Here is a 23,080-nt window from a genome sequence, read left to right as displayed (position 1 = left end):
ATTCCTAGTTACTTGGTTTGACTCGATTAAGTTTGGTTTTATCAGGCTAGTTTTAGTTGTTTGGAATACTTTTCGTTTCGGGGTGAAGTATACAATAAGTATAATGATGTATGTCATTGCTTTCACTTACCTGCAATTGCATACAGCACATACACATCGGTCCTCTGTTCTCCGTTGTTATTGATCCATTAGGCTCGCTGTTGTCGATCGATTGGACATATTTGGTATGAGGGACAGGACAGGAGATCAACAACTATGACAAGGTTAAAGCTTGGTTTAGATAAGTGGATAGCTACTTGATAGACCGAGGACTGTGACAAGGTTAAAATGGGTTAGATGAGGGCATAATTAGCTGACAGTAGTCCGAGGAATGTGAAAATGTTGGAGAGGGTTAGATGACAAGGTTAGAGTCAGATGAGAAGATAGCTGTGACGTAAGTCCGAGGACTGTGACAGAGTTAAGAGTGAGCTAAGTGAAAGAATAGGTACAAAAATAGGTACACATGTAGCTATTTGAAATAACGTTAGCATTACTTTTCCTTGCTAGGAGTACCATGATATTCTTTTCAAAACACAGAAGGATCGACTTTCATAATAGGATACATGTGCTACTTTTTTATTCTTAAACATATTAATATTGTATTTCTCCGCCCTCACTGTGAGAGAAAGGAGATTTAAACAAAATATCTCGGTATTGCGATCAATAATAATCGGTAAAGTTAACCCTTATAACGCGAGTTTCGGACAACGCAACTTGAGCCGTTCTTGCGCGAACATATGACAAAAATGTCAGTAACTTTAAAATTGCTCTCTCCCTCCGAGTCATTCCTCCTATCTTCCCTCACCCCACTGCTGTCTTTCTTTCTTTTCTCCTTCCACAACTTTCTTTCTTTTCTTCTCTCTGACTTTACTCTTTTCCGTCTTGTCTTATGTATCTTAATAATTGTTATTTAGTCAACTACCCGAAGACAGGTCTGAACCTCACAAGTGATACCAACAAGCCACCACTTATGAGGCAACTAGGCCAGGATATAATGGTGTAGGGTGGCCAGCTCCTTTCCTCCTCCATTGCATACATTGCCGATTAGCTACATACTACACTAATAAGACTTAAGACGCATACAAACAATTATTGTTCTTCCTCTGGCACATATCGTCGAGATGTACTGCCTGATAATAGATGTACATAATATCAGCCAGAACCTCAATCAGAGACCTCTTATTAATATTACATCCCACACAATCTTACTATTACATTCTAATGTAGTACTTGCAATTGGAAATAGGTTTCGAACCAGTCTTTGACAACAGAGCTACAGAATTAGTTGAAAGAGTCATATTCGAAAACTGTATTCACGTATCTTACTTTAGGTCATAGCTGATGTAACACATTATAATGACATGTGAAGTTATTGGTTAAAAATGAAAAAGAAATATAGGAGCCTAATACCACAGTCTAGTACATACAGTCAAGAAGCTCAATACGTAGGGAATATGCATGGGTGGGCAACTCGTGCTCTCAAAGTGTCAACATAATATCAGTGCAGGTAGAACGGACTCTGTACTAGCTGTACTGTCTGTGTGCGATTCTTTCAAGACACAAGTTCGATCGCGTCTGCAGTAAGTGGCGGCTCGTTTTAAGTAAAAAACAATGTAATTCCCAGATCATTTCTCTTTAGTTACGAGTAAAAAGAGAATTTTTTTAATTAAGAAGAGAATTAAAACTTGTATTCTATTACACTTTCTTATGCATGACATTTTATGTAACAAATAAACAGTCAAGGTTTTAGTAAAGAAATACTGTCTGCATCTGCATTAGAACAGCTAAAGTCCACACCTGTGGAGTAACGGTCAGCGCGTCTGGCTGCGAAACCAGGTGGCCCGGGTTCGATTCCCGGTCGGGGCAAGTTACCTGGTTGAGGTTTTTTCCGGGGTTTTCCCTCAACCCAATATGAGCAAATGCTGGGTAACTTTCGGTGTTGGACCCCGGACTCATTTCACCTTCATCTCATTCAGACGCTAAATAACCGTAGATGTTGATAAAGCGTCGTAAAATAACCTAATATAATAAAAAACAGCTAAAGGTAAAAATGAGATATCAACAAGGTGAGACTGATATCAAATATCATTAGCATGTTGTGCGTGCGAATTACAGAATTGCACGACATATAATCAACTAGTTAAGAACATTTTTATGGATAAATTTGAAATGTGGCAGTATCATGTAGAACATAGACAACTTCACTTTCTTTGACTATAAACTATCTTGAAGAGTGATAAGAAAATCTTCTTATCAAATATAAGACCCTACTTCAAGACCTAGAGCAAAATTCACTGCTAAGTTTGGAGAAACAGTGACAATTGACGAGGAATCGAAATTTTTCTGAAATCTTCTTGGCTTACGCCGATAGAAAATCCTGAAAATTTATAGCTTGAAATAATAAATGTACATAACAGCACGCCACTCAGATTCCAGCAAAATCAGGAATCGAACTGTTCGTAATGTTGCCTAAGTCAGAATTTCCAAATATACTCTTTGCTTCCATATATACTGTATGAGCTTGAGGCAGAGTTTAATACAAGAAAGAAGTGTAAAAGCTCTCGAAGTAAAGAAAGAGCTCAGAAGTAAGCTTATTTCATCTGCCGTAACATGTAAAAATACTTCCTTGAATTTGTTATTGTTTGCGAATACAGACTATTATCTTTCTGACAACAGAGGAATACTCTCTAATGTATAAAGACTTGTAAATTCTCGCGTTCTACGTTTCAAATAAGACATATAATAAGAAATATTAACAAATAGTGTAATAACAAATAAATGTAGCGGCTATATTTGTTGTATCTCGAAAAGGTTGTATTCAGTTTGTGTTTCCAGTACTAAACTAATTTACAAAGCTAGGAAATAATATAATTTTGTTAAGTGTGCATGGGTACAGTTTGTCTAAAATTACTATAATTATTGTACCATGCGTCATTCTGAAATTCAAATTATGGAATAGATATCACGATCACCTGCATGAGCCGCCAGAGCGCACCGTGGCTTTTGCAGCGAAACTACTGTACAAACAACTTGTAACTGTTGTGGTTGGCTCCGTCTGCCTTTCTCTCTTTCAAGGTTTTTTTAGCACTTTGGGTGCACGAGTTGGCCATCCATGGGAATATGCATCCAATGACAGTTGAACTTCAGTTGCTAACTGCTTGGAGCATTGTATCGCGAGAAATGCAAAAAAATCACCTCAAGCTTCGTGGTTGTATGTACTAGAATAGACTGTTCTAATAAAATTTACAAGCGTCCGAAACAGCCAGCCAACATCGAACACAAGCATAGGCGGAGAGAGAATCGTTTTCTTGGGGGGTGGGAGGGCAAAACCATAGAATCCCCATATAACGGGTTTATTGCGGACATCATTTACCTCCTCCCCCTGTTATAGCTTGACCATGGTATAGTACATCGAAAATATTGGAGAATTCTGGATTCGCAGTGAAAGACCTGCTTTTGAACAGGAAACTGTGAATGAATTAATCATCTTTGAACATAATCTCTGCCATTGCTTCTAAGAACAGACAACACGACTTCCAATAATCTTTGTTCGCATGAAAGTGATCCTCTCTGTCTTTAATGTGACGTACTAGAATAACAAAATTAGAATACTTACTGTAGCTGAACAGATTTATCTTACACCGAAATATATAACAACAGGATTACATTACACTATATTTACTTACGTTCAAGCTATATATATAATTGTACATTTATACGCAACGAAGTACATAAAGTATATTCCTGTCTGTCTCTGTCTCATAAAACAATCATTATTTCCCAAAATCCAATTTCTTCTAAAATGGTGGAGCTTATTCAGTGAGCAGTTGTTGTGCCATTTTTTCAGTCAATTCTGAATACTGACCGGTTTTTTTCAACACTGAAGATATAAGGGCGGCCAACTTGCTCATTACATCATTCACATGAGTAATAACGCCATTGATTCCGTTTATTCCATCTTGGATCTCTTGTTTGGTTGCAGTGCCATCTGAAATAAATAAACACATTTCTTTTCCATGTAGTCACGCTTTCAGAATTAATTTGTACTCAATGAATCGCTTCACTTTGTTTTGTGAAATTTCTGTAAAGTAATTCTTAATCTTAATCATTTGCTAATATTGTATGTGTGCATAATTTCAACATCACATTTCACTGTGCTAAACGTGAAGTCTCAAGTGACACCCTCAACTTCAGAAATTGTTATGATTAGGGTCAGGTAGGGCTATTATGGTACAGAAAGATCTATAGTTTTCTATAATTTTTCTATCAAAGCATATACAGATTTGAAGAAGAAGAAAAAAAAAAGGGTAATGTGCTATCTTAGATATACAAAGTGTAAGGGGTATAAGTTCCATTATTTTAACTGATGATTGTTCATTTCATAAGGAAAAAAAATGTCCCCACAATTTTATTTCTAATTGCGGTATTTAACTAATCATTAAAGTTTACAATATTAGGCTTTTGGCAGTGTTGTTGGATGGGGAGGAGGGAGTTTACAAGTACATAGTACAGCTCACAAGGGATGCTTTCGGACCTTCCGACGAAAATCGCCACGAAACTTTCTAGGCTGAACAAGCATGAGGTCAAAGTAATTGGTGTCTAGTGTGGCATTTCGCAACCACTTGCTACCCCTAAAACAAGGCGTATAAAAGTACTGTTCGCAACTGTAATGTTTGTAGTCATAGAGTGCCTAACATCATATACCTGTGAAATGTGATACATGTAAATGACGAGATTACGTACAACAGATAGATTTGTAAACTGTCATATACATATCTCATTCTACCTCATGGTAATGTGGTGTAAGAAGGCAGTGGTGCAAACAGAGTTGCATCTCATACCACGAGCAAATAATGGCGGAACTGCAATCGCAGTCAGGAATGCTACATATGTCAAGACAAGCAAAATTTATGTCGAACACATTACGGAACGGAAGTGGCATGTCCTGTGACACATATCCAGAGCCTTCCAGGCATAGCGAAGCATAGGCTGGTACTGTGGTGCACTCAACTGATTGTATATCAAGGAATGCAACTTGAAAATGAAGATCCTATCATGCAGCTTGACGGCATTCCGCTCATCATGACGTATGTTCTCTTCAATGCGTAGCGCAAATAGTTTGTACTGACGAAAGAAGTAGACGTCTAGAGGCTGACAGTACTTTGTGGTTTTAGGTGGTATGATTTTTGTGTGTAAATTTAAATCCTTGTGTCCGAAGGCTCCGGTCCATAAATCTGTGTCTGTTTGACCAGACCATGAATCCAGCAGCAGAAGCGATGCTCCCTTTAGTTCCGGTTGAAGTACTTTACTCATCTAGGACAGTACGAGATCTGTTGGCATCTTATCAAATTTACCACCCGCTTCCTGAAAACAGATGTACAATTTCTTTGCGAGGCGTCCTAATATGGATATAAGGACCTGAATGGTGTAGGAGTGAGTAGTGGATGCAATGCTTTCAACAGTTGCTTCAGTTGTCTTTTCCCCGATCATTGATAGTGTCCTATTTGAGGTAATTTCATACTCAAATCAACTTTGATCCGTATTCAACACCATGTCGGCATCGATTGCATTAGCAGAAACGTAGTCCGTTAACTTCTCGCACAAACTCCAATGCTCTGGTCCTCACGTCAGTATCAAGAGTAACATCCCGCATAGTAATGAAACTTGTAATCTTGCGTGATGTTATTTTGTAGCGGCATTTGAATTGGTGGAGCAAATAACTGCTGGCTTTAAATCTGGGAATGCCCATGAAAATAGCTGCTTCTTTCGCCCAAGTCTTTAAATGCCAGTAGTGAATTTCGTTTCCAACATTACGCGCATTCCTGAATTTGGTGTACATATGCTCTCGAATGCGAGGATGTTTGTTTTCTATCGTACCACCTCTCTGAAGAGCCTTTACTATTTGCCTCAATTTTGCCGGTGATGTCTTGAATTTTCGGGCAGTTGCTGCAACGCTTTTCTTTTCAATCTTGACACTGTCATAAATCCTTTTCATTGTTATTTTAGAGAACTGCTCGTGGATACTTCTCCGTTTGAATTTAGGAGGTGATCGTTCATAGGAACTGGTACTGGTTGCCGTGTTATGAACTGGACTACCGAGCACATCGTTATCTTCAGATAAAGTGTCCGATGTTCGATCACTATCACACCACAATGTCTGTCCTTCCGGCATGTCCATGCCGCCACTGACATATTTCTCCAGGATGATAAACAACTCCCGTGCAATTCGCCTGTCGATGTATGTTGGATGCGTGTTGTCCGCTGGGTAATTCTGTGTCACCTCATTCAACAGTATCTGTACCACAGCATGAGGGTTACAACTCATTTTGATAAACACGCAATAGTATACACGTATTTCAACTACAGTATTCTTTAACACACAAACAGGCCCATGCCCTGAATCATACTACCTAGCCACTTATGGTTATACAAAACACACTTATTTATACATTTATACAAGGCAGGAGACCTACCAGGCATGCGCATTATCACAAAATGACATCATGTCTCTCGGGTACAGCGTGTTTCATAACTTATGACTACAAACATTACAGTTGCGAACCCTACTTTTATACCCCTTGTTTTAGGAGTAGCAAATGATTGCGAAATGCCACACTTCGCACCAATTACTTTGGCCTCATGCTTGTTCAGCCCAGAAAGTTTCGTGGCGATTCTCGTCGGAAGATCCGAATGCATCCCTTGTCAGTACAAAACAGATGCTCTGTTGTAATGCAGAGGTGGACCGTTGTTTACATAAAACGAACAGCAAATACAAACTTTCAATCTCATTAATAGAACTTTATTGTAAATTTCCATTTTACGCAACAATATTGGCAATATTGGCCCATTTTTTAATTGTACGTCAAAAAAATAAATAATAAGGGTGTTATGCATAGACATTTCGCTAGCCCGCGCTACGAGCGTGCTAAACTAGCCCCGGCTATCGACTGATTATTTGTACAGGATTCTTATCATATCATGTCGCTAACACTGGTTTATGAATACGAAAAACGTTAGTTCGCTGATCATCCACCGGAAGCCTGCGCTAAGAATATCTATGAATATGGGGCCTAATGGTTTACTACACAAAATCATATGAAGTCCTTTTCTAAATGCAACATTTTAATCTCTTCCGCTTCCATAAAGCAGTACTATTTTTAAAGAAATTTCTGTTTGTGTGATTTTCGAAACAAGGTAAGAGACTTCTAGTTTCTAATAATCGTTGAGAAACCGCTACAAAAGTTTAGGCAATCTCCATTGCGGAAAACAATGACGGTACATCTTCTTGCCTCACTTGAATTACGACGACTTTCTCCATACATTAATAACATATGATATTCCTAAACTGTGAATGACATTGTAAGTTGTTTATCGAATACCTGGTACCGAACTGTTATCCGCTCGGCAGGACAGGGAGCTTGAACTCAGCTGACATGTACAGTACGTACGTCTGTGCAGAGTACTGCCTGCTAGACACGTTGCCACGTCTCTCACGCCAGAATATTAACAAATTTAAGCATGCAATTTTATTTAATTTCACGAAAACGTAATAGAACACACAAATATGTATTTAAACTAATATTAACTCTTTGATAGATATACTTATTGATGTAATTATTTTCATAATTTTACTAACGATATAAGCAGTATAACCCGAATAAAATAAGAGAAGAAATATTTTTTTCCGGGAAAATATCAAATTTTGACCTTATGTTATATGGATATTTTTTTATCCTGCAGACCAGGCATGTCAAAACCCTGCACATTGTGCAGTCGCGCACATTGTGCAACTGTCTCAGTGCGATGTGCACTCTCTATTCCCTTACCTGGAGGGAGTGAATTGCCTTAGAGGGGAACGCGACAGGGCTATACAATACCTGCAGCAGCTTTTGTTTCAGTAACACAGTTTCAGTACGAGTGCCGAATTGGCTGTGTCTGTGAATGAGTTATGATAAATTAAGTGAGGAGTTCACAGATAACGGAGAAGAGAAATTACGAATCATATAAATTGTCATAATGTTTTCCTTAGCCAACAATAATAATTATTTTAAAATGAAAGGCTTTCATCAGCCTATGTCGAGGTAACAGTGTTGTGAGGTGACAATTTAGATCAGATTAGTAAAGTTCTCAAAATATGATATTGCAGCGCTTAGTTATTAATCAGTACTCTCACAGCAAAACGTACTTGACAATGGCGTTGTTTTGGAGTCTGTACTAACACAGCCATCAAAGGTTAGACGACTTACAACTTTCATTTCATAAACTGGTAAGTGATAAGAATATAGTGAGGAATACATGTGAGGCTCTTGAGGTTGTAAGGAGAGAAGAAAACAACTATTTGCAAGGCGGAAAATTTTTCTGGAAAAATATAGCCTATAATGGCAAATTTTCCATCCCACGTCACAATATTAATTGAATATACTTATATTAATAAATCTTTAAATATGACATAAAGAGAATATCGTCGCTTCACAGCTTGTGAACTAAACTTTTAATTTCTTTGAGTAACGCTTCCAACTTTTCGATACTTGCTCTCAACGTTTTCAAATAAACTATATGTGAATTTAAATTCTAAGCTTAATTTATATTTATTAATATTAATATTAATTTATATTGACATACAGCAAAGAAATTATTTCAGTGTAAAAGCTTCACAATGTCCTACTGCATGTAATTAATTGGGGGTATAATATTTTCTTCAACATTTGTGCACCAATGGTCACAGTAAATAATAATGCTTGATGAACAATGAAAGAGTAGGGTCCATTACTTTAAAATAATTAGTACCTACTACGTAAAATGAAATACTTGTTCGTTTCTTGTTGTTTCGAAATTACTGCAATTTTTTTTTCTTCAAATACTGTATAAAATCATATTAATAAATTATGCTTTACAAACCACTACTTTGTGAAATATAACTGAGTAAGCCTAAAGTTTCTTGTATTGAAATTGTCAAATATAGACACTGATAATAATTGTGTTTTTTTCGTTCTGCTAACTATGTTTATAATGTCCAAATGTCTATTTAATCCAACCCTAGAAGCGCAGAATAGATTATTGTACACCCCTCCAGCTAAGAACGGGTAAGAGCAACGCTTGATTGATGCAACCTGCACAGACCGGGGATCCGCGCACATAACTGCACATTTATAGAGTCTGATTTCTGACATGCCTGCTGTAGGCTCCGTGCGTTGCAGGGAGAAATGCACCGCCGCGCTCTGAGTGGCGAAAATTGTAAGTTCTTGCGTACTACCGCGCGAGCATCAGCTGTCATCTCACAGTGTACTGCCATGGCAGATTTAATAATAACAGTGGGATTTCAAAGTATTTTCTATGACAATAATCGGCCAAATTCTTCTAAGAAAGGTCGTTTACTTGCAGAAAGTGGTCATGTATTAAATTTACAAGAAAAATATTTCGCTGGAATTTGCAAGAGTGTAATAACTGCAAATGTAATAAGACAGACATCAGTTAGCCTGAAACCTTATCATGTCACCATAGAGGTAACGTAGTTATTTATGTATTATTACTATTTGTGATTGATGTTAATTTATACATTAAACGATGCTGACTTAAAAAGACAACCTCATGTTATCGTAGGTTAATGCTGCTAGAGAAGCGACTAATAGTTCCTGCGAATGTCCTGCTGGATCGTCAGGAAAGTGTAAACACATTTCCGCTGTTGTTTATGCAGTTAACTCCGAACGCATCACTTCGTGAACTGATCAGCCCTGCGAATGGTCTCGACCCCATATCTCAAATGCGGGGAAAGAGAAATATAGCAAGGGGAAGAGATTAGAAGAACTTTTTCCCCAAAAAAAAGCAGAGGCTTGAAGTTGAAGCAATTGAAATTCCTGCACTGAAAACCCCATGTATACTGACAAAAATTTTAAACGAAGAGAAAAAATCAGAATCACTTAAAGTTGTCAATGAACTGCTGGGACATTTAATAACAGATATCACAGCTATTGTTGAGAATAATGCATGTAAAGGGCTAATCACAACATTATTAATGAAACAAGAAACTAGGCCTATAATAATTAATGAATGTAGTAGCAACATTTCTGCATTAGAAAATGATTTTTATGATAATCATGTCCTAATTGATAAGACCAGAGCAACTGAAATTTGTGTAAAAACCTTGCATCAATCAAAATCAGACTTATGGTTTACAGAAAGAAAAATAAGGATTTCTGCGAGTAGGGCACATTCAATTAAAACTAGAAAAAAAGATCATGAGAAGCTGGTAAATACCCTCATGAACCCAAAATTGCTTCATGGTAGGGGTCTTAGGAATGTAACTTTTGGAAGTAAATTAGAAAAAACTGCACTTGACAAATACACAAATTCATATGACAGAACAGTTGCTGGTTGTGGTCTTATCATTCACTTAACCCAACCTTGGTTGTGTGCTAGTCCTGATGGGATAGTAATGATGAATGGTAAGCCAGAAAGAGTATTAGAAATTAAATGTCCTATTTCATGTAAGGAAAAACCCATTGTCGGTGAGATTGGGGACATTAATGTATCCTATATTATAAAAAATTCACGAGGAAATTTGGAACTAAAACAAAGTCATACATATTTCACTCAGTGTCAACTGCTGATGTACTGTTGTGGCGTTGATTTCTGTGATTTTTTCATTTATACAGAGAATCATATTTCCATTCTTATAGAAATTCAAAGAAATGATATGTTCCTGAAGGGCTGTATTGAAAAGTTGCAACAGTTTTACTTCACACACTATTTAAAAGAACTGGCATACCGTTCTAACAATGATCTTCAGAAATCAATGGAGGCTGTTTATTAGTCATAACACAACACATGTGCACAATGTCATCAATACAATATAATAGTTCACTTGGACATTTTTGAAGTATATTATACACTTTCACTCTTTGAATGCAGCGTTCAACGTGGATCCGCACACTAGCAATATTATAAGTATCATCAACTTGATCAGGTGTTAAGTGACCTTCATTCATAAAGGGTGGCATTACCAAAATTGCATTGCTCTCCTCCAATACAGTTTTTATTCCGGGAAAACCTTTATCTGCCATAATTTGATCTCCTGGTTCTATCAGTTTCAAAATTCCACAGTCATTTGTGATAAAACTGTCACTGGCTCTACCTCCATAACATTTGGAAATAAATGTTACCATACCACAAGGCGCAATTCCAATAAGAACTTTTGCAGTATATGCAGACTTATAGTTAGAGTACATATATACACGCTGACTGATTTCAGGAGGTTGTTCTGTTTTAATTTCAGTGCAGTCAATAATAGCTCTACAATTCGGATAATTATCTTTAAACACAGTAGGCAATGTTGCATTAACAGTATCTTTGCTAGGCCAGAAAACAAAGTTTTTAGTTGCTTGTGCAAGTGTAGGTAAAACAGATTGGAATATTCTAGAAATAGTACTACGGTGAACATTGAAAATTACAGCAAGGGCAGCAAATGGCAAGGCTAACTTCATTTTCATTAAGAATATTAAAAGTTTATTTTCTTTACTAATTTTACGCTGGGTACTGTCTGACAGTAAGTTCAAAAATAAATTTAAAATTTCTGTGTTAACACCAGCCAGGACATTTAATTGTGATTCATCAGATATTGAACTATAACCAAAAAATCCTCTTTTTTCATATGGGGAGTCAGACCCAGACAGTTTACTGGAACACTTAGGTTTGGCATACAATGCGTGGAAGGCTGATATGCATGCTTGTGTGCTGACATTGTTTCCATCCACCATACAACTGAATTCAAACTTGCTTTCTTTGTCATAATTTCTATCTGTCTGAGTTTGGGCATCAGTTTTGGTGGTCACTAGGATAGACGCACTATCTTCCAAAGGGTCTGATGTATCCGGCTGTGAAATTATTTCAGTTCTTTTCTTCAGTCTTTTAAATCTGTTGAGAGAGTCTGTTCCTGTTGACTCCCTTTTGTAACATTCAGGAAAGATGCTTGGAACATATGCTGGACTAGCAGGATTTTGAGATTTACACCCTCCTATGAAATGTTCGCTACAGATTCTAGATGATTTGGAAGGTGTCCATAAAGTGCCGTCTGCCCTATAAAAATAATTCGTGTAAATGTGACATATTAATGTAAACATATTGTTTAATGTTTGACAAAACTATAAAGGCAGATGATATTTAGAAAATCACTTCAAATAGATTTCATAAAATGTAGCTATTAAATGTTTTGTAATTTCTGTTGTAATGAGTATAAATTATTTTTTGTTATATGTCTTCGTAATGATATAACTTTAGGACTATTACAATATTGTAATGTACTTTTATTTATATTATTTTTCTGTATTTGTAATTCCTTCTATATTCATAATATGATTCTGTAATTGTAAAGTATATATGTAATGATACTATTTTTCCGTATTTCTCATATAGGCCTATTTCTGTAATTATATAATACAGGCTATCATAAAGACTTTGCCATAATTACTGAATACAATGCGCCCTACTATTATGATGTGTTTACAAATATGGCCTACAGCTGCTTATTTTGTAAGTATAACATTAACGTGATTATTTGCATGCAATAGTTACTGTAGGTTTATTGTAAAATCCTCGATTACGATAAGTTCTGTAAAAACTTAATTAGGTATTAATTAAAATACTTAAATCCCAAATACTTAATTTAAACTCACTCTTTCCGATTTACTGCTATTATCCACCGTCTTTTCAAATCCATTTCGTGGGGTCGTGATGGAAAACTATAAAACTTCACATTTTGCTCTGTATTACAATATCTATTATTACAGCTAAAAACACAGCACATAATTTTGCTGGACCGCTTTGACATTTTTAAAATAGCAATCTAAAGGCAACACTTTATGAAAGATTAAATAAATGCGTATAAAATCACTCCTACTCGAATCTTCCAGCAGTCGGCTGTCAACACAGATCACACACAGCTGTTGAAGACAAGCCTACAAGTAGTTCTCGTAGTGTCCGCCTGTAGCAGCAAAGTGCTATACGCACGGAGCCTGTAGACTGTCCCAAATAACTGTAAAAAGGACGGCACTTATACCCCTTACACCCGGTATATGAAGGATTTGGAGTTGCTTCTATTTTGTATTTGTAATAGAGGATAAAATTAAAACAAACTAGTTTATCATAATAGTCTGCTGTGTGGGCTATTGTGACACACCTATAGGGCTATTCTGAAACAGTGATATAAATCTGGCCATATTAAACAGAGCAATGAAGTAAGGCTACTGTGATACACACAGATGCTTAATATATCACCTGTAAAAGTTTGGTTCAAATCACATTAAAATTGACTAAGATTTGGCAACTTTTGTAATCACCTCTTTTTCCCATAACATTTAAACAATTTACTGAAACTTCAACATCTTATTGCCAGTACTAGAAAATTGGTGTGTGTTCCCATAATTTGTTTGTGCAAAGAAATAGATTGAGAAAATTATAGTAGAGTTTGTATTACTAAAATAAATTTAAAACACATTTTAAAATTATGAAGAATATATTTTTCAAAGTTGTGTTAATTTATAGCAGTAAAAAGTTTACTATTAAGCCAAAATTGTTAAGTAAATAAGTAAAAATAAGTCTACATGTTTATTATTTTAACTTGTACTTTATTGTAGGTGTCAAAATCTCAATTCAAACATATCTCAACAGATGAGAAATTCTGAATTTTCCCTCAAGAGGCAATAAATTATTTTAAATTGGAAAATATAATAACTAGGTCAGTGTTTTTCATAGTAAATATAATATCATACGATAATAGCCCTTCTAGCGTATCATACTATCCCTAAGAAGTGTATCATAATAGCCCCAAAAATGTATCCTAATAGCCCTTCTCATTTATATACTAATTGGATGGATGGATGGATGGATGGATGGATGGATGGATGGATGGGTAAGTGGACAGACAGACAGACAGATAAACAAATAGACAGGGAGGCAGATGGATGGATGGATGGATGGATGGATAATTTAATATCATTCAGCAAATATACAGCCCATAGACAACGTCAAAATACAAATATGTAATACATGACCTACAATAATATGGATAGATATTGAAATAAAATTAAAACAAATATACAATTACCAGACAATTACAAAGAGAGATTAAAAGTGTTATAAGAAATGGTATAAGATCAGGTTACTGTTAGGCTGCTCAATATCCACAGCTTTTCTTTAGAGAAAAATGAAGCTGAATGAAAATTAAAAAAATTATCCAACCTTTATTCATTCAAGAGCAATGACAAAAGTAACCGAGTATCACAACAAAGTTTTTTCAACAAAGAAAAACTGCCTTTCTTTAAAATGCATTTATAAGACCGATAGTGATTTTTTTTAACTTTGTTCAATATTGCTCCTTAAAGAGCATAAAATGAATGTCCATAATCACACAAACTGAGCCTATAGTAAATTTTAAAGTCTGTATCAAATTAGCCCGACTTGCTGTTACTGTATCATATTAGCCCTATCTGATCCTACTTGATCCGTGGAATATCAGTCTTAGAAGTACCACGACTTTGACTTCTTTGGAAGCTAATACAAGCAAAGAATGTAGTAGGTGATAATCGTGACTTACTAATAAATTGCGATATAAGGTCTCTTTCACTCTAGATTAGACGATCGGTCGCAGCAATTAGTTGTCTATACGACGACTGAAAGAGTGACTAATCTCATCGACCGCACATTTCCCTTCGTATCATTCGTGATGACGCCGAAGAATGAAGAGCTAATGTTGCTTTCTTTGTTATTGAAAAATAGGAAACGTAGGAGGATAAGAATGAGTGCAGGACTTCAAAATGGATTGTCCTATATGCTTTATGACGATCTACGTGCGGATAAAAGGAATTTCTTAATTATTTTCGAATGTACAAAATGTTGTTTGATGATCTATAATCACACTCGATGAATTAGTACAAGAGGACAAATAATGAAACGTCTTACTGTACGCTGTTTTGAAGCAAGACTGATTGCATAACATTGGAAGTTGTGCCAATCGGTCGCCTAGTATGAATGACGCAATTGAAAGTAAAACTCCACCTTGAGTCGGACGACTTGCAGTAAGAGCGACGGCAAGCGACTGTTGTGATACTGTATCGTCAACTGCAGTTGCGAAGTGTGAAAGCGAAGTTGTCGATTACATGGTAAAACGAGATTTACAAGAAGATTCGTGGATCGAACGGTGCAATCAATCGCCTAGTTTGGAAGAAGCCTAGTGACTAATAAATAGACTTCGTTGAATTGCCACACGCAGCATGCAATCAGGTTGCCGATGTACGGTAGTATAGAGGAGGTGAGCGACCGCCCGGTCACGTAGTATAAGCAGTTCATGTTAAGAGATGTGACTGGTCCAAATAGATAGAACAGCTACAGCTAATGTATACCTATGTAAGCACTTGTTTTTGCATTATTGTGGTTGGAATAGTCAAAGCTTAACATTTGTACAGTGCAGAAAAGAATTCAATCAAATATACTACAATGAGAGTGTTACTGTTCCAAACAATTGCCCCTGGAATACCCTTACCCCAGCAGCCAGTCTTGACCCGTTGGGGAACGTGGTTGGATGCTGTTAATTATTATGCAGAACTTTACGGCGAAATAATGGAGGTAATTGATGCATTGGATAGCACAGACAGTTCCGCTGTTGCAGCTGTAAAATCATTGCCTTCTGAACAGCTATTAGAAGATATTCTGTTCATTGATTCTAATTTTAAAATCCTGTCCAAAAGCATTATCCTGTTAGAATCGTCTAAACTACAACTCTCAGAAGCTCTTAATATAGTGGATAAAGTATCACAAACCGTTATTCAAAATAACAATTCACTAATTTCAGAAAAAGTGAAATGTAAGTTGAGAAACATTATTGCTAAAAATTCTGCCTATTCACAACTTCGTATTATAAATGATGTACTATCAGGTCACAAGACGTCTGAAGTTGGAGTACTAAAAAGTAGTGACTTTCCGTCCTTCAAATACGTAAGTATTTCATCGTGTGATGTTGAACGTACATTTAACCAATATAAAAACTGTCTGAGTGACCATCGGAGGAGGTTACTTTGCAGTCGCTCAAAATGTACGTAACTCTTCATTGCAATGCACATATTCAAGGATGATGCGAGTATCTTACATTTAAGAGTTAATATATCTCACTACAAAATAATTGTGCATTTACATGTTTAGACATTTCCTACTTCAATGATCATTCATTATATTTCTTTAATGCAGGATACAGGTTTTAATGTAACCGCAGTATACTGCTCAGTGTTTACATCAGAGGCATACTCCATCCTTTGCACGCTCCCTTCTCATACAGTCTATACCGCGTGCGCTGTAAACTTTGCGATTCTCGTGGCAATTCCACGAAGTCTACTAATAAACACTCCACTTTGACTTGCTTATATTTGAGATTAATTTAAATTAAATTATTTCATTAACAAAATATTTATCCTACATTTGATTTGCTCAGAACATACATTCATTAACTCAATAATTATTTTTATAGGTGTACATCAATAAAAAAACTGTTTGTTGTATTAATGTAGTGAAGATTATAGGCCTAAAGTATAACTGCATAAAAATAATTACCTTGAATCTTCTTTGCGAGATCGTTCCAATCACCGAAAATAGCAGTTCCTGTGTCAGATATCTCATTCAGATTGTTCGCCAATTCCTTTTGAGTGTCAATCAGTGGCTTGGTAGATTCTATGATATCTGTCAGCTTTTGTCCGTCAGCGGCTGTAAAAATGGCAAGCAAGTTAACAATGTACCCAGCCTGTATTCAATGTACCCATGTACTACTACAAAATAATAATACAAACGAACCAATTTTCCTCCTGATTATTACAGCTATTAAATGTTCCACAAAAGTTGGTGTGTTTAATAATTATAATTGTTTAATGAGAAAGAGAAGACTTGAAACAAGTTCTAGTAACAAGAATAGGTAAATATCTTGAGAAAGAAACAGTAATTTGTGAAAATACACGTGTAATTTGAGTGGCCATTCCTTATTACATAGTAATTTTATTGAGCAATTGAAAGGATAACGATTTACATTAATCGTTGTAGAGGCTGTGGTCTCTTAGATAAATATGCAATTTAGTAATTCACTTTAATCTAACGACATATTCATTGCTATATAGGCAGTTTACATAATAATGTCAAACAAGCTCTTAGAATTGTGGAACTAGTCTCATTATTGGAGACCTTCACTTTTTATAAATACCGAAAATAAAAACTCAAACATTTTCCGTGTCTACTGACAGCTAAAATCATCCTTGTGGTTAAGAAAGTGCAGGGTACCTACTACTACTATTACTACTACTACTACTACTACTGCTACTACTACTACTACTACTACCACTACTACCACCACTGCTATTAGCCTACTAATACTACTGCTACTGTTACTACTACTAATGCTACTACTTGAAGCAAGTAAAGAGATAGGTTTGGAAGTAAATCCCGAAAAGACAAAGTATATGATTGTCTCGTGACGAGAATATTGTACGAAATGGAAATATAAAAGTAGGAAATTTATCCTTTGAAGAGATGGAAAAATTCAAACACATGGGAGCAACAGTAATGAATATAAATGATAGTCGGGAAGAAATTACACACAGAATAAATATGGGAAATGCCTGTTACTATTCGGTTGAGAGTCTTTTATCATCCAGTCTGCTGTCAAAAAATCTGAAAGTTAGAATTTATAAAACATTTATATTGCCGGTTGTTCTGTATGGTTGTGAAACTTGGACTCTCACTTTGAGAGAGGAACAGAGATTATGGGTTTTGAAAATAAGGTGCTTAGGAAAATATTTGGGGCTAAGAGGGATGAAGTTACAGGAGAATGGAGAAAGTTACACAACACAGAACTGCACGCATTGTATTCTTCACGTGACATAATTAGGAACATTAAATCCAGACGTTTGAGATGGGCAGGGCATGTAGCACGTATGGGCGAATCCAGAAATGCATATAGAATGTTAATTGGGAGACCGGAAGGAAAAAGACCTCTGGGGAGGCCGAGACATAGCCTAGATGGGAAGATAATATTAAAATGGATTTGAGGGATGTAGGATATGATGGTAGAGACTGGATTAATCTTGCTCAGGATAGGGACCTATGACGGGGTTATGTGAGGGCGGCAATGAACCTCCGGGTTCCTTAAAAGCCAGTAAGTGAGTAAGTAATGCCATTATTACTTCTTGTCATACTGCTATCACCACCAATACTACTATTAATAATTCTACATCCACCACTGCTACCACTAGTGCTGCCATTACTACTAATACTTCTGCTACTACTACTACTACTACTACTACTACTACTACTACCACCACCACCACCACCACCACCACCACCACCACCACCACCACCACCACAACCACTGCTGTCACTAATGATAGTACCATCACCATTGCTATTACTACTACTACTACTACTACTACTACTACTACTACTACTGGTAACCACTACAACCACTACTACTACTACTACTACTACGACGCATACTTCCACTCGGTAATGAGTTTTGGAAAAATATTTTGGGGAAATTCTACATATAGTAACAGTACTAGTTTCCTGCAATGTTCGAGCATGAGAGAGGCAACCAAGACATTACAAACTTCCTCATATTTCATATGAAAAACTAATAGCAAGATCGGTGCTAAAATCCTTAAGCGGATAAAACATAAAGAGGTGGGAGTGAAGAACAGCTAATATGTTTATAACAAGGCAGAACAAACACGACAGGGCTCTTTCTGCAGAGCGAACATCGGAAATATCGAACTTCGCCATACTCGACAAACTTGAAACGAACACAATGCGTGCAATGCACAACGCTAACTCCTACTATAAAGAGTAACTACAATAATAGTAGGTGCCAAATCTAGGGAATCGTGTAGGACCATTTTCAAAAAACTACAAATAATGCCCATGGCTTGTCAGTATATTTTTTCATGAATAATCTTCCTCGTACCTAGATGTTGATACAGGGTCGTAAAATAACCCAATAAAAAAAATCTTCCTCGTATGTAATCGTGAAAACTTTGTAATTAATTCAACAATTCATAGCATGGCACTCGTCAAAAAAATTACTTTCATACTCCATCGGCAAGTCTATCGTGCTATCAAAAAGGAGTGTGTTATATGGCAATAAAAATTTTTAGTAGCTTCAGTATAGATATAAAAGATCAAACTCAAAACATAAGGTTATTTAGGACCAAGTTAAAGAAGTACCTAATTTCTCACGTCTTCTGTTCTGTAGGTGAATTTATGACATTCAACAACACTGTTACAGTATTTCTGTCTCGTATTAAGCATCGATAGTAACCCCTTGGGTTGTACTAGTATACTGTAAAATTCTTCTGTATATAATTAGACTGTGACGACAATTATTAAGACTTTGTATAGTACTATTAAGATTCTTTTGACATGTTCCACATTCTAACTGTGAACCGATGCACGAATACCATGCAATGTAAATAAATACTTGTACAGTACAATACAATACTACTCCAACTCTTATTAGTATTATGCTGAAGATTAGTGAACTTAGTTCTTACTCCAAAGTTCAAGCAATACCTAAAATAGATGGATGATGCTATCGGTATGTTTATCTGTAATCAATATTATGAAATATGTTGTGACGTCTTTCAGAGATATCTGTTTGTCATTTATGGTCTTTCGTAATTTTTTTATGAATACCAATAATGCATGCATATAATAATGACATTTTATGGCTATTTGATGCTTGTTAATTAATTAATGTATTACAACTCTGTAAATGTTTTGCTCTCAAAAACAGTTTATTCCTTTCAAATAAATTTGTATTTCACAATATTATTTCTTCTATTAAAAATATTTAACTAATTACGTCTGTACTTACCATCTAGTTTGGAGTTATCTCCCATAACCTGAAAAAGTACGGGAATGAATTTGTACATAGGAATAGGAACATCTTTTAGAACATAAAATAAATTCTCAAATATTACATTTGAATTTAAAAGCAAATCACAGATTTCATCACTTTTAAAAGATAGAGAGTTAATTTGTAGTAGCTACTTACGATAGATTTAAAATAAATCTATTGGACATCACAACTATATGAAGGAAGAAACAAGGTAATGACTTTTGTGTCTCATCCTCAACGAAAGATTAAACTGTAATTATCTTAGTACTTGAGTAGCTTGAAACTGAGAAAATTCATTACTTTGATCACTCAGGTAGTTTTAAGCCTTAACAGATTTGATGAGTTAACATAGTTGCTATTTAAAAATGAGTGCAATATTGAATTCAAAATGGACCTGAAACACATTACCTGCACTAACACCGCAAAGAATAGTAGAGCTGCAAGAATCTTCATTTTTTTTCTTTTTGGATTGAACTTCTGAAAACAATAAATTATGAATAATTATACAAGTCAGTCTCACCTCAAAGCCAGATTTGCATAATATACGTTACTATTTGTTAACAGAGAACCACAATTCTATTCAAGTGACACAGACTTTGTTTGGACTCAATGTTGGATCTTTGACATCTTGTCAGCCCACTTGAGGTATGTGAATATAAAGAGAAAAATCGAACCAGTGTCTGGTACAGTTCCTGGGTAGCTCAGTCGGTAGAGCGTTGGCGCGCTCAGCCAAAGGTCCCGGGTTCGATACTCGGCCGCGGAACAATTTTTCCCTTGAAATTATTCAATTCAGCTTCACGGGGAACTATACCTTAAAGCCAGATTTGTAAAATAAATTACAGTAATAATTGAGACTAAAATACAGTCACTTTATGGTGAATTTTCTTCACGTAAATTATTGTATTTTTCCTAGTTCTTACTGTTACATGCCATGACAATTTACATACAGTTTATCCAAAATTAAATTACACGCTGAACAATTGCTAAGATTTCAGATCTGGTAAACCTTCATCCGATATAGAGACATTAATGGGCCTACAGACTGACTCAGCAAGTTGTATTAAATCGGACTCATGGAGCTTAAGCTTAGAGTAATTTTGAGTAAAACGTTTTAATGAACATCGATTCTATTTTCAGTCTTTACGATTCTATAACATTTTATTGAAAATCGTGCAAGTAATAACCTCATTGTGCTCTATAACTGATATCAGATTGTATTAATTTCGTACTGGAATGTATAATCACTACACTTTGCACAAAGCACAAAGTCTAAAGTTAACGACTATTTTAATTTAGCTGAAACAAGTGCTCGAGTGAGAACATTTCATTTGCTATTTCAGATGAAACATTATATCGGTATCCATTTTCTCTCAAGGCAGTGAGAACATACAGTTTTACCAGAAAGTTTCGGGATAGCTTATAATTCTTATAAAATGTTGCCCTGGGATTATCCCTATGGCATATTTCAATAGTGTGGATGGTTTTCGTATAAATTTAATTTTAAAACCGCTAATTTCAAGCCACTGAACGATGCGAGCAGATTGGAACGTTGAAGCCAGAGAGGGAGGGGTTCACCTAGTCTAGTGAGACAGACCTGAGTTCGTTGACCTTCTACATCTGTATTACAAGAAGAGAGAAAAGTGTGTTAGCGGCGATTTTGTCACGCTGCTGAAACTTCCAACTTACAGACGTGGACAAATTATTGGACTAAATTAATTATATGTGCAACGAAGCTATATTTATCGGTAGAAATAATGAACAAAAATGTATTTTGCACAGATATAATGAACAGAAAGTTGAGTATTGAGGTTACTAATATTTTGTGAACATTCCCTTATTCTTTATTAACACGTTGATTTTGTCAGGGATGCTGGAAAACAAAGTTTGACACTTTCTTTAAATATCAGCATCATTTAGCCAGATATCAGACAGTGCTTAAATGAGTCCATGTTTTGTTTTATGCTTCTTTTTGTTCACTTTCTTCTTCAGTATAGATCACAGATTTTCAATTTCATCCATGTCCGGTCTTCTTGCAGGCCATGGGAGAATATCTTCTGCAGTATATAATTAAAACATCAGTAGTACCAACATAGCCAGAAAAAATATACTTAAGCATTGAAAAAAAATATACCAGAAAATGTAAGCGATCATATTTACAACAATAGAGACTCTGTGAATTATACTGATAGTTGATATGAAGAATTATATTGTTTGCAAGAAAACGTTTTAGTCTAATAATTTGTTCATGTATGTAATTTTCTAATTAATCGTGCATTTAATCACAAAAGTAATATAGGTCTTTTCAATTCATTTAAGTGTATCCTATCGTCCCTTTCAATCTGCATGGTTATTTCACTTCCACTCTGTACACAGGATTATTAAGTTACATCATACACAGAAGATAAAAATGGCTAAACCGAAACAACTTGGAACAAATCTTACTATACTAACTAAAATATTTCATAATGCTCACCGTTAGGAAGTTATAAAGTCGTGTCGGTGGTCTGTTATGCTGTTTAGAATTTGCGTTTCTTATCTACATGAGGTTGTATTTCGTGTCTTTCGAGTTCCTTCATTTATATAGAGTTGGAACAACGCAAGTCTGCTTTGATTGTATAATGATTCAGAAATTGGCATATACTAAGTATTTCTTTCTTTGTTAAGACGCCAATTTCTATATCATTATAGATTATACAATCAATGTCGCTTGCGTTGTCTCAACTCTGTACAAATAAAGGAACTCTACGCGTCTTGCATTTCGTGTGACATGTATGGGAATTTTTTTTATTGTTATTACAATTGCTATTCGTTAGTCTCCACTTGCACATAAAATAAATAAAAATGTCAAGAGCATGTCTCCATGGCAACAGCGAAAAGCGCGCGAATATTAGTCAGTTAATAATCTTCGAATTCTGCGTTGGATTATTTGAATTACAGGTATTCTACAAACAAAACTCAGCTCGGACTCCTCGCGGCGCGCATGCTATACCCCTCTTACTCCACTGCAGTAGGCTTGAGAGCATGCTGGAAACGGGAACATACGTCATCTGCGCGAGACAGTCACGCCCGCTGGTTTCTGCTCACTGAGTTTTCCTTGTTGGATGCCTAAAGCTTCCTGGATCA

The 23,080-nt window shown here is 35.8% G+C and overlaps 1 protein-coding gene across 2 annotated transcripts; it reads right to left on the bottom strand.

The window, feature by feature from the left end:
• Positions 1-3,666: 3,666 nt before the first annotated feature.
• LOC138699977 (uncharacterized) lies at positions 3,667-20,429 on the bottom strand. Of its 2 annotated transcripts, none has more exons than XM_069826225.1 (4): positions 20,366-20,429; positions 19,934-19,961; positions 16,633-16,782; positions 3,667-4,027 (listed from the first exon to the last, which is right to left on the bottom strand). In XM_069826225.1, exons 1-4 carry the CDS (start codon positions 20,408-20,410, stop codon positions 3,852-3,854), a joined length of 399 nt encoding a protein of 132 aa, XP_069682326.1. In that variant the 5' UTR covers positions 20,411-20,429; the 3' UTR covers positions 3,667-3,851. The 2 variants fall into 2 exon arrangements, with proteins under 2 accessions (XP_069682326.1, XP_069682327.1); XM_069826226.1 differs by lacking the exon at positions 20,366-20,429 and adding an exon at positions 20,114-20,205.
• Between the last annotated feature and the right edge of the window lie 2,651 nt (positions 20,430-23,080).

Source organism: Periplaneta americana, chromosome 5 (assembly GCF_040183065.1).
Source record: "Periplaneta americana isolate PAMFEO1 chromosome 5, P.americana_PAMFEO1_priV1, whole genome shotgun sequence".
In the NCBI taxonomy this organism is placed as follows: Eukaryota; Metazoa; Arthropoda; class Insecta; order Blattodea; family Blattidae; genus Periplaneta; species Periplaneta americana.
The sequence above is the reverse complement of the archived record's forward strand: the minus strand, read 5'-3'. Positions and strand labels throughout refer to the sequence as shown.

Bases quoted from the DNA above. Each gene is read 5' to 3' on its own strand.
- LOC138699977 (XM_069826225.1), bottom strand. From the start codon at position 20,410: ATGAAGATTCTTGCAGCTCTACTATTCTTTGCGGTGTTAGTGCAG. The intron at 19,962-20,365 runs GTAATGTGTTTC...GTACTTTTTCAG, and splicing joins TCTTTGCGGTGTTAGTGCAG to GTTATGGGAGATAACTCCAA. The intron at 16,783-19,933 runs GTAAGTACAGAC...CCATTTTTACAG, and splicing joins AGATAACTCCAAACTAGATG to CCGCTGACGGACAAAAGCTG.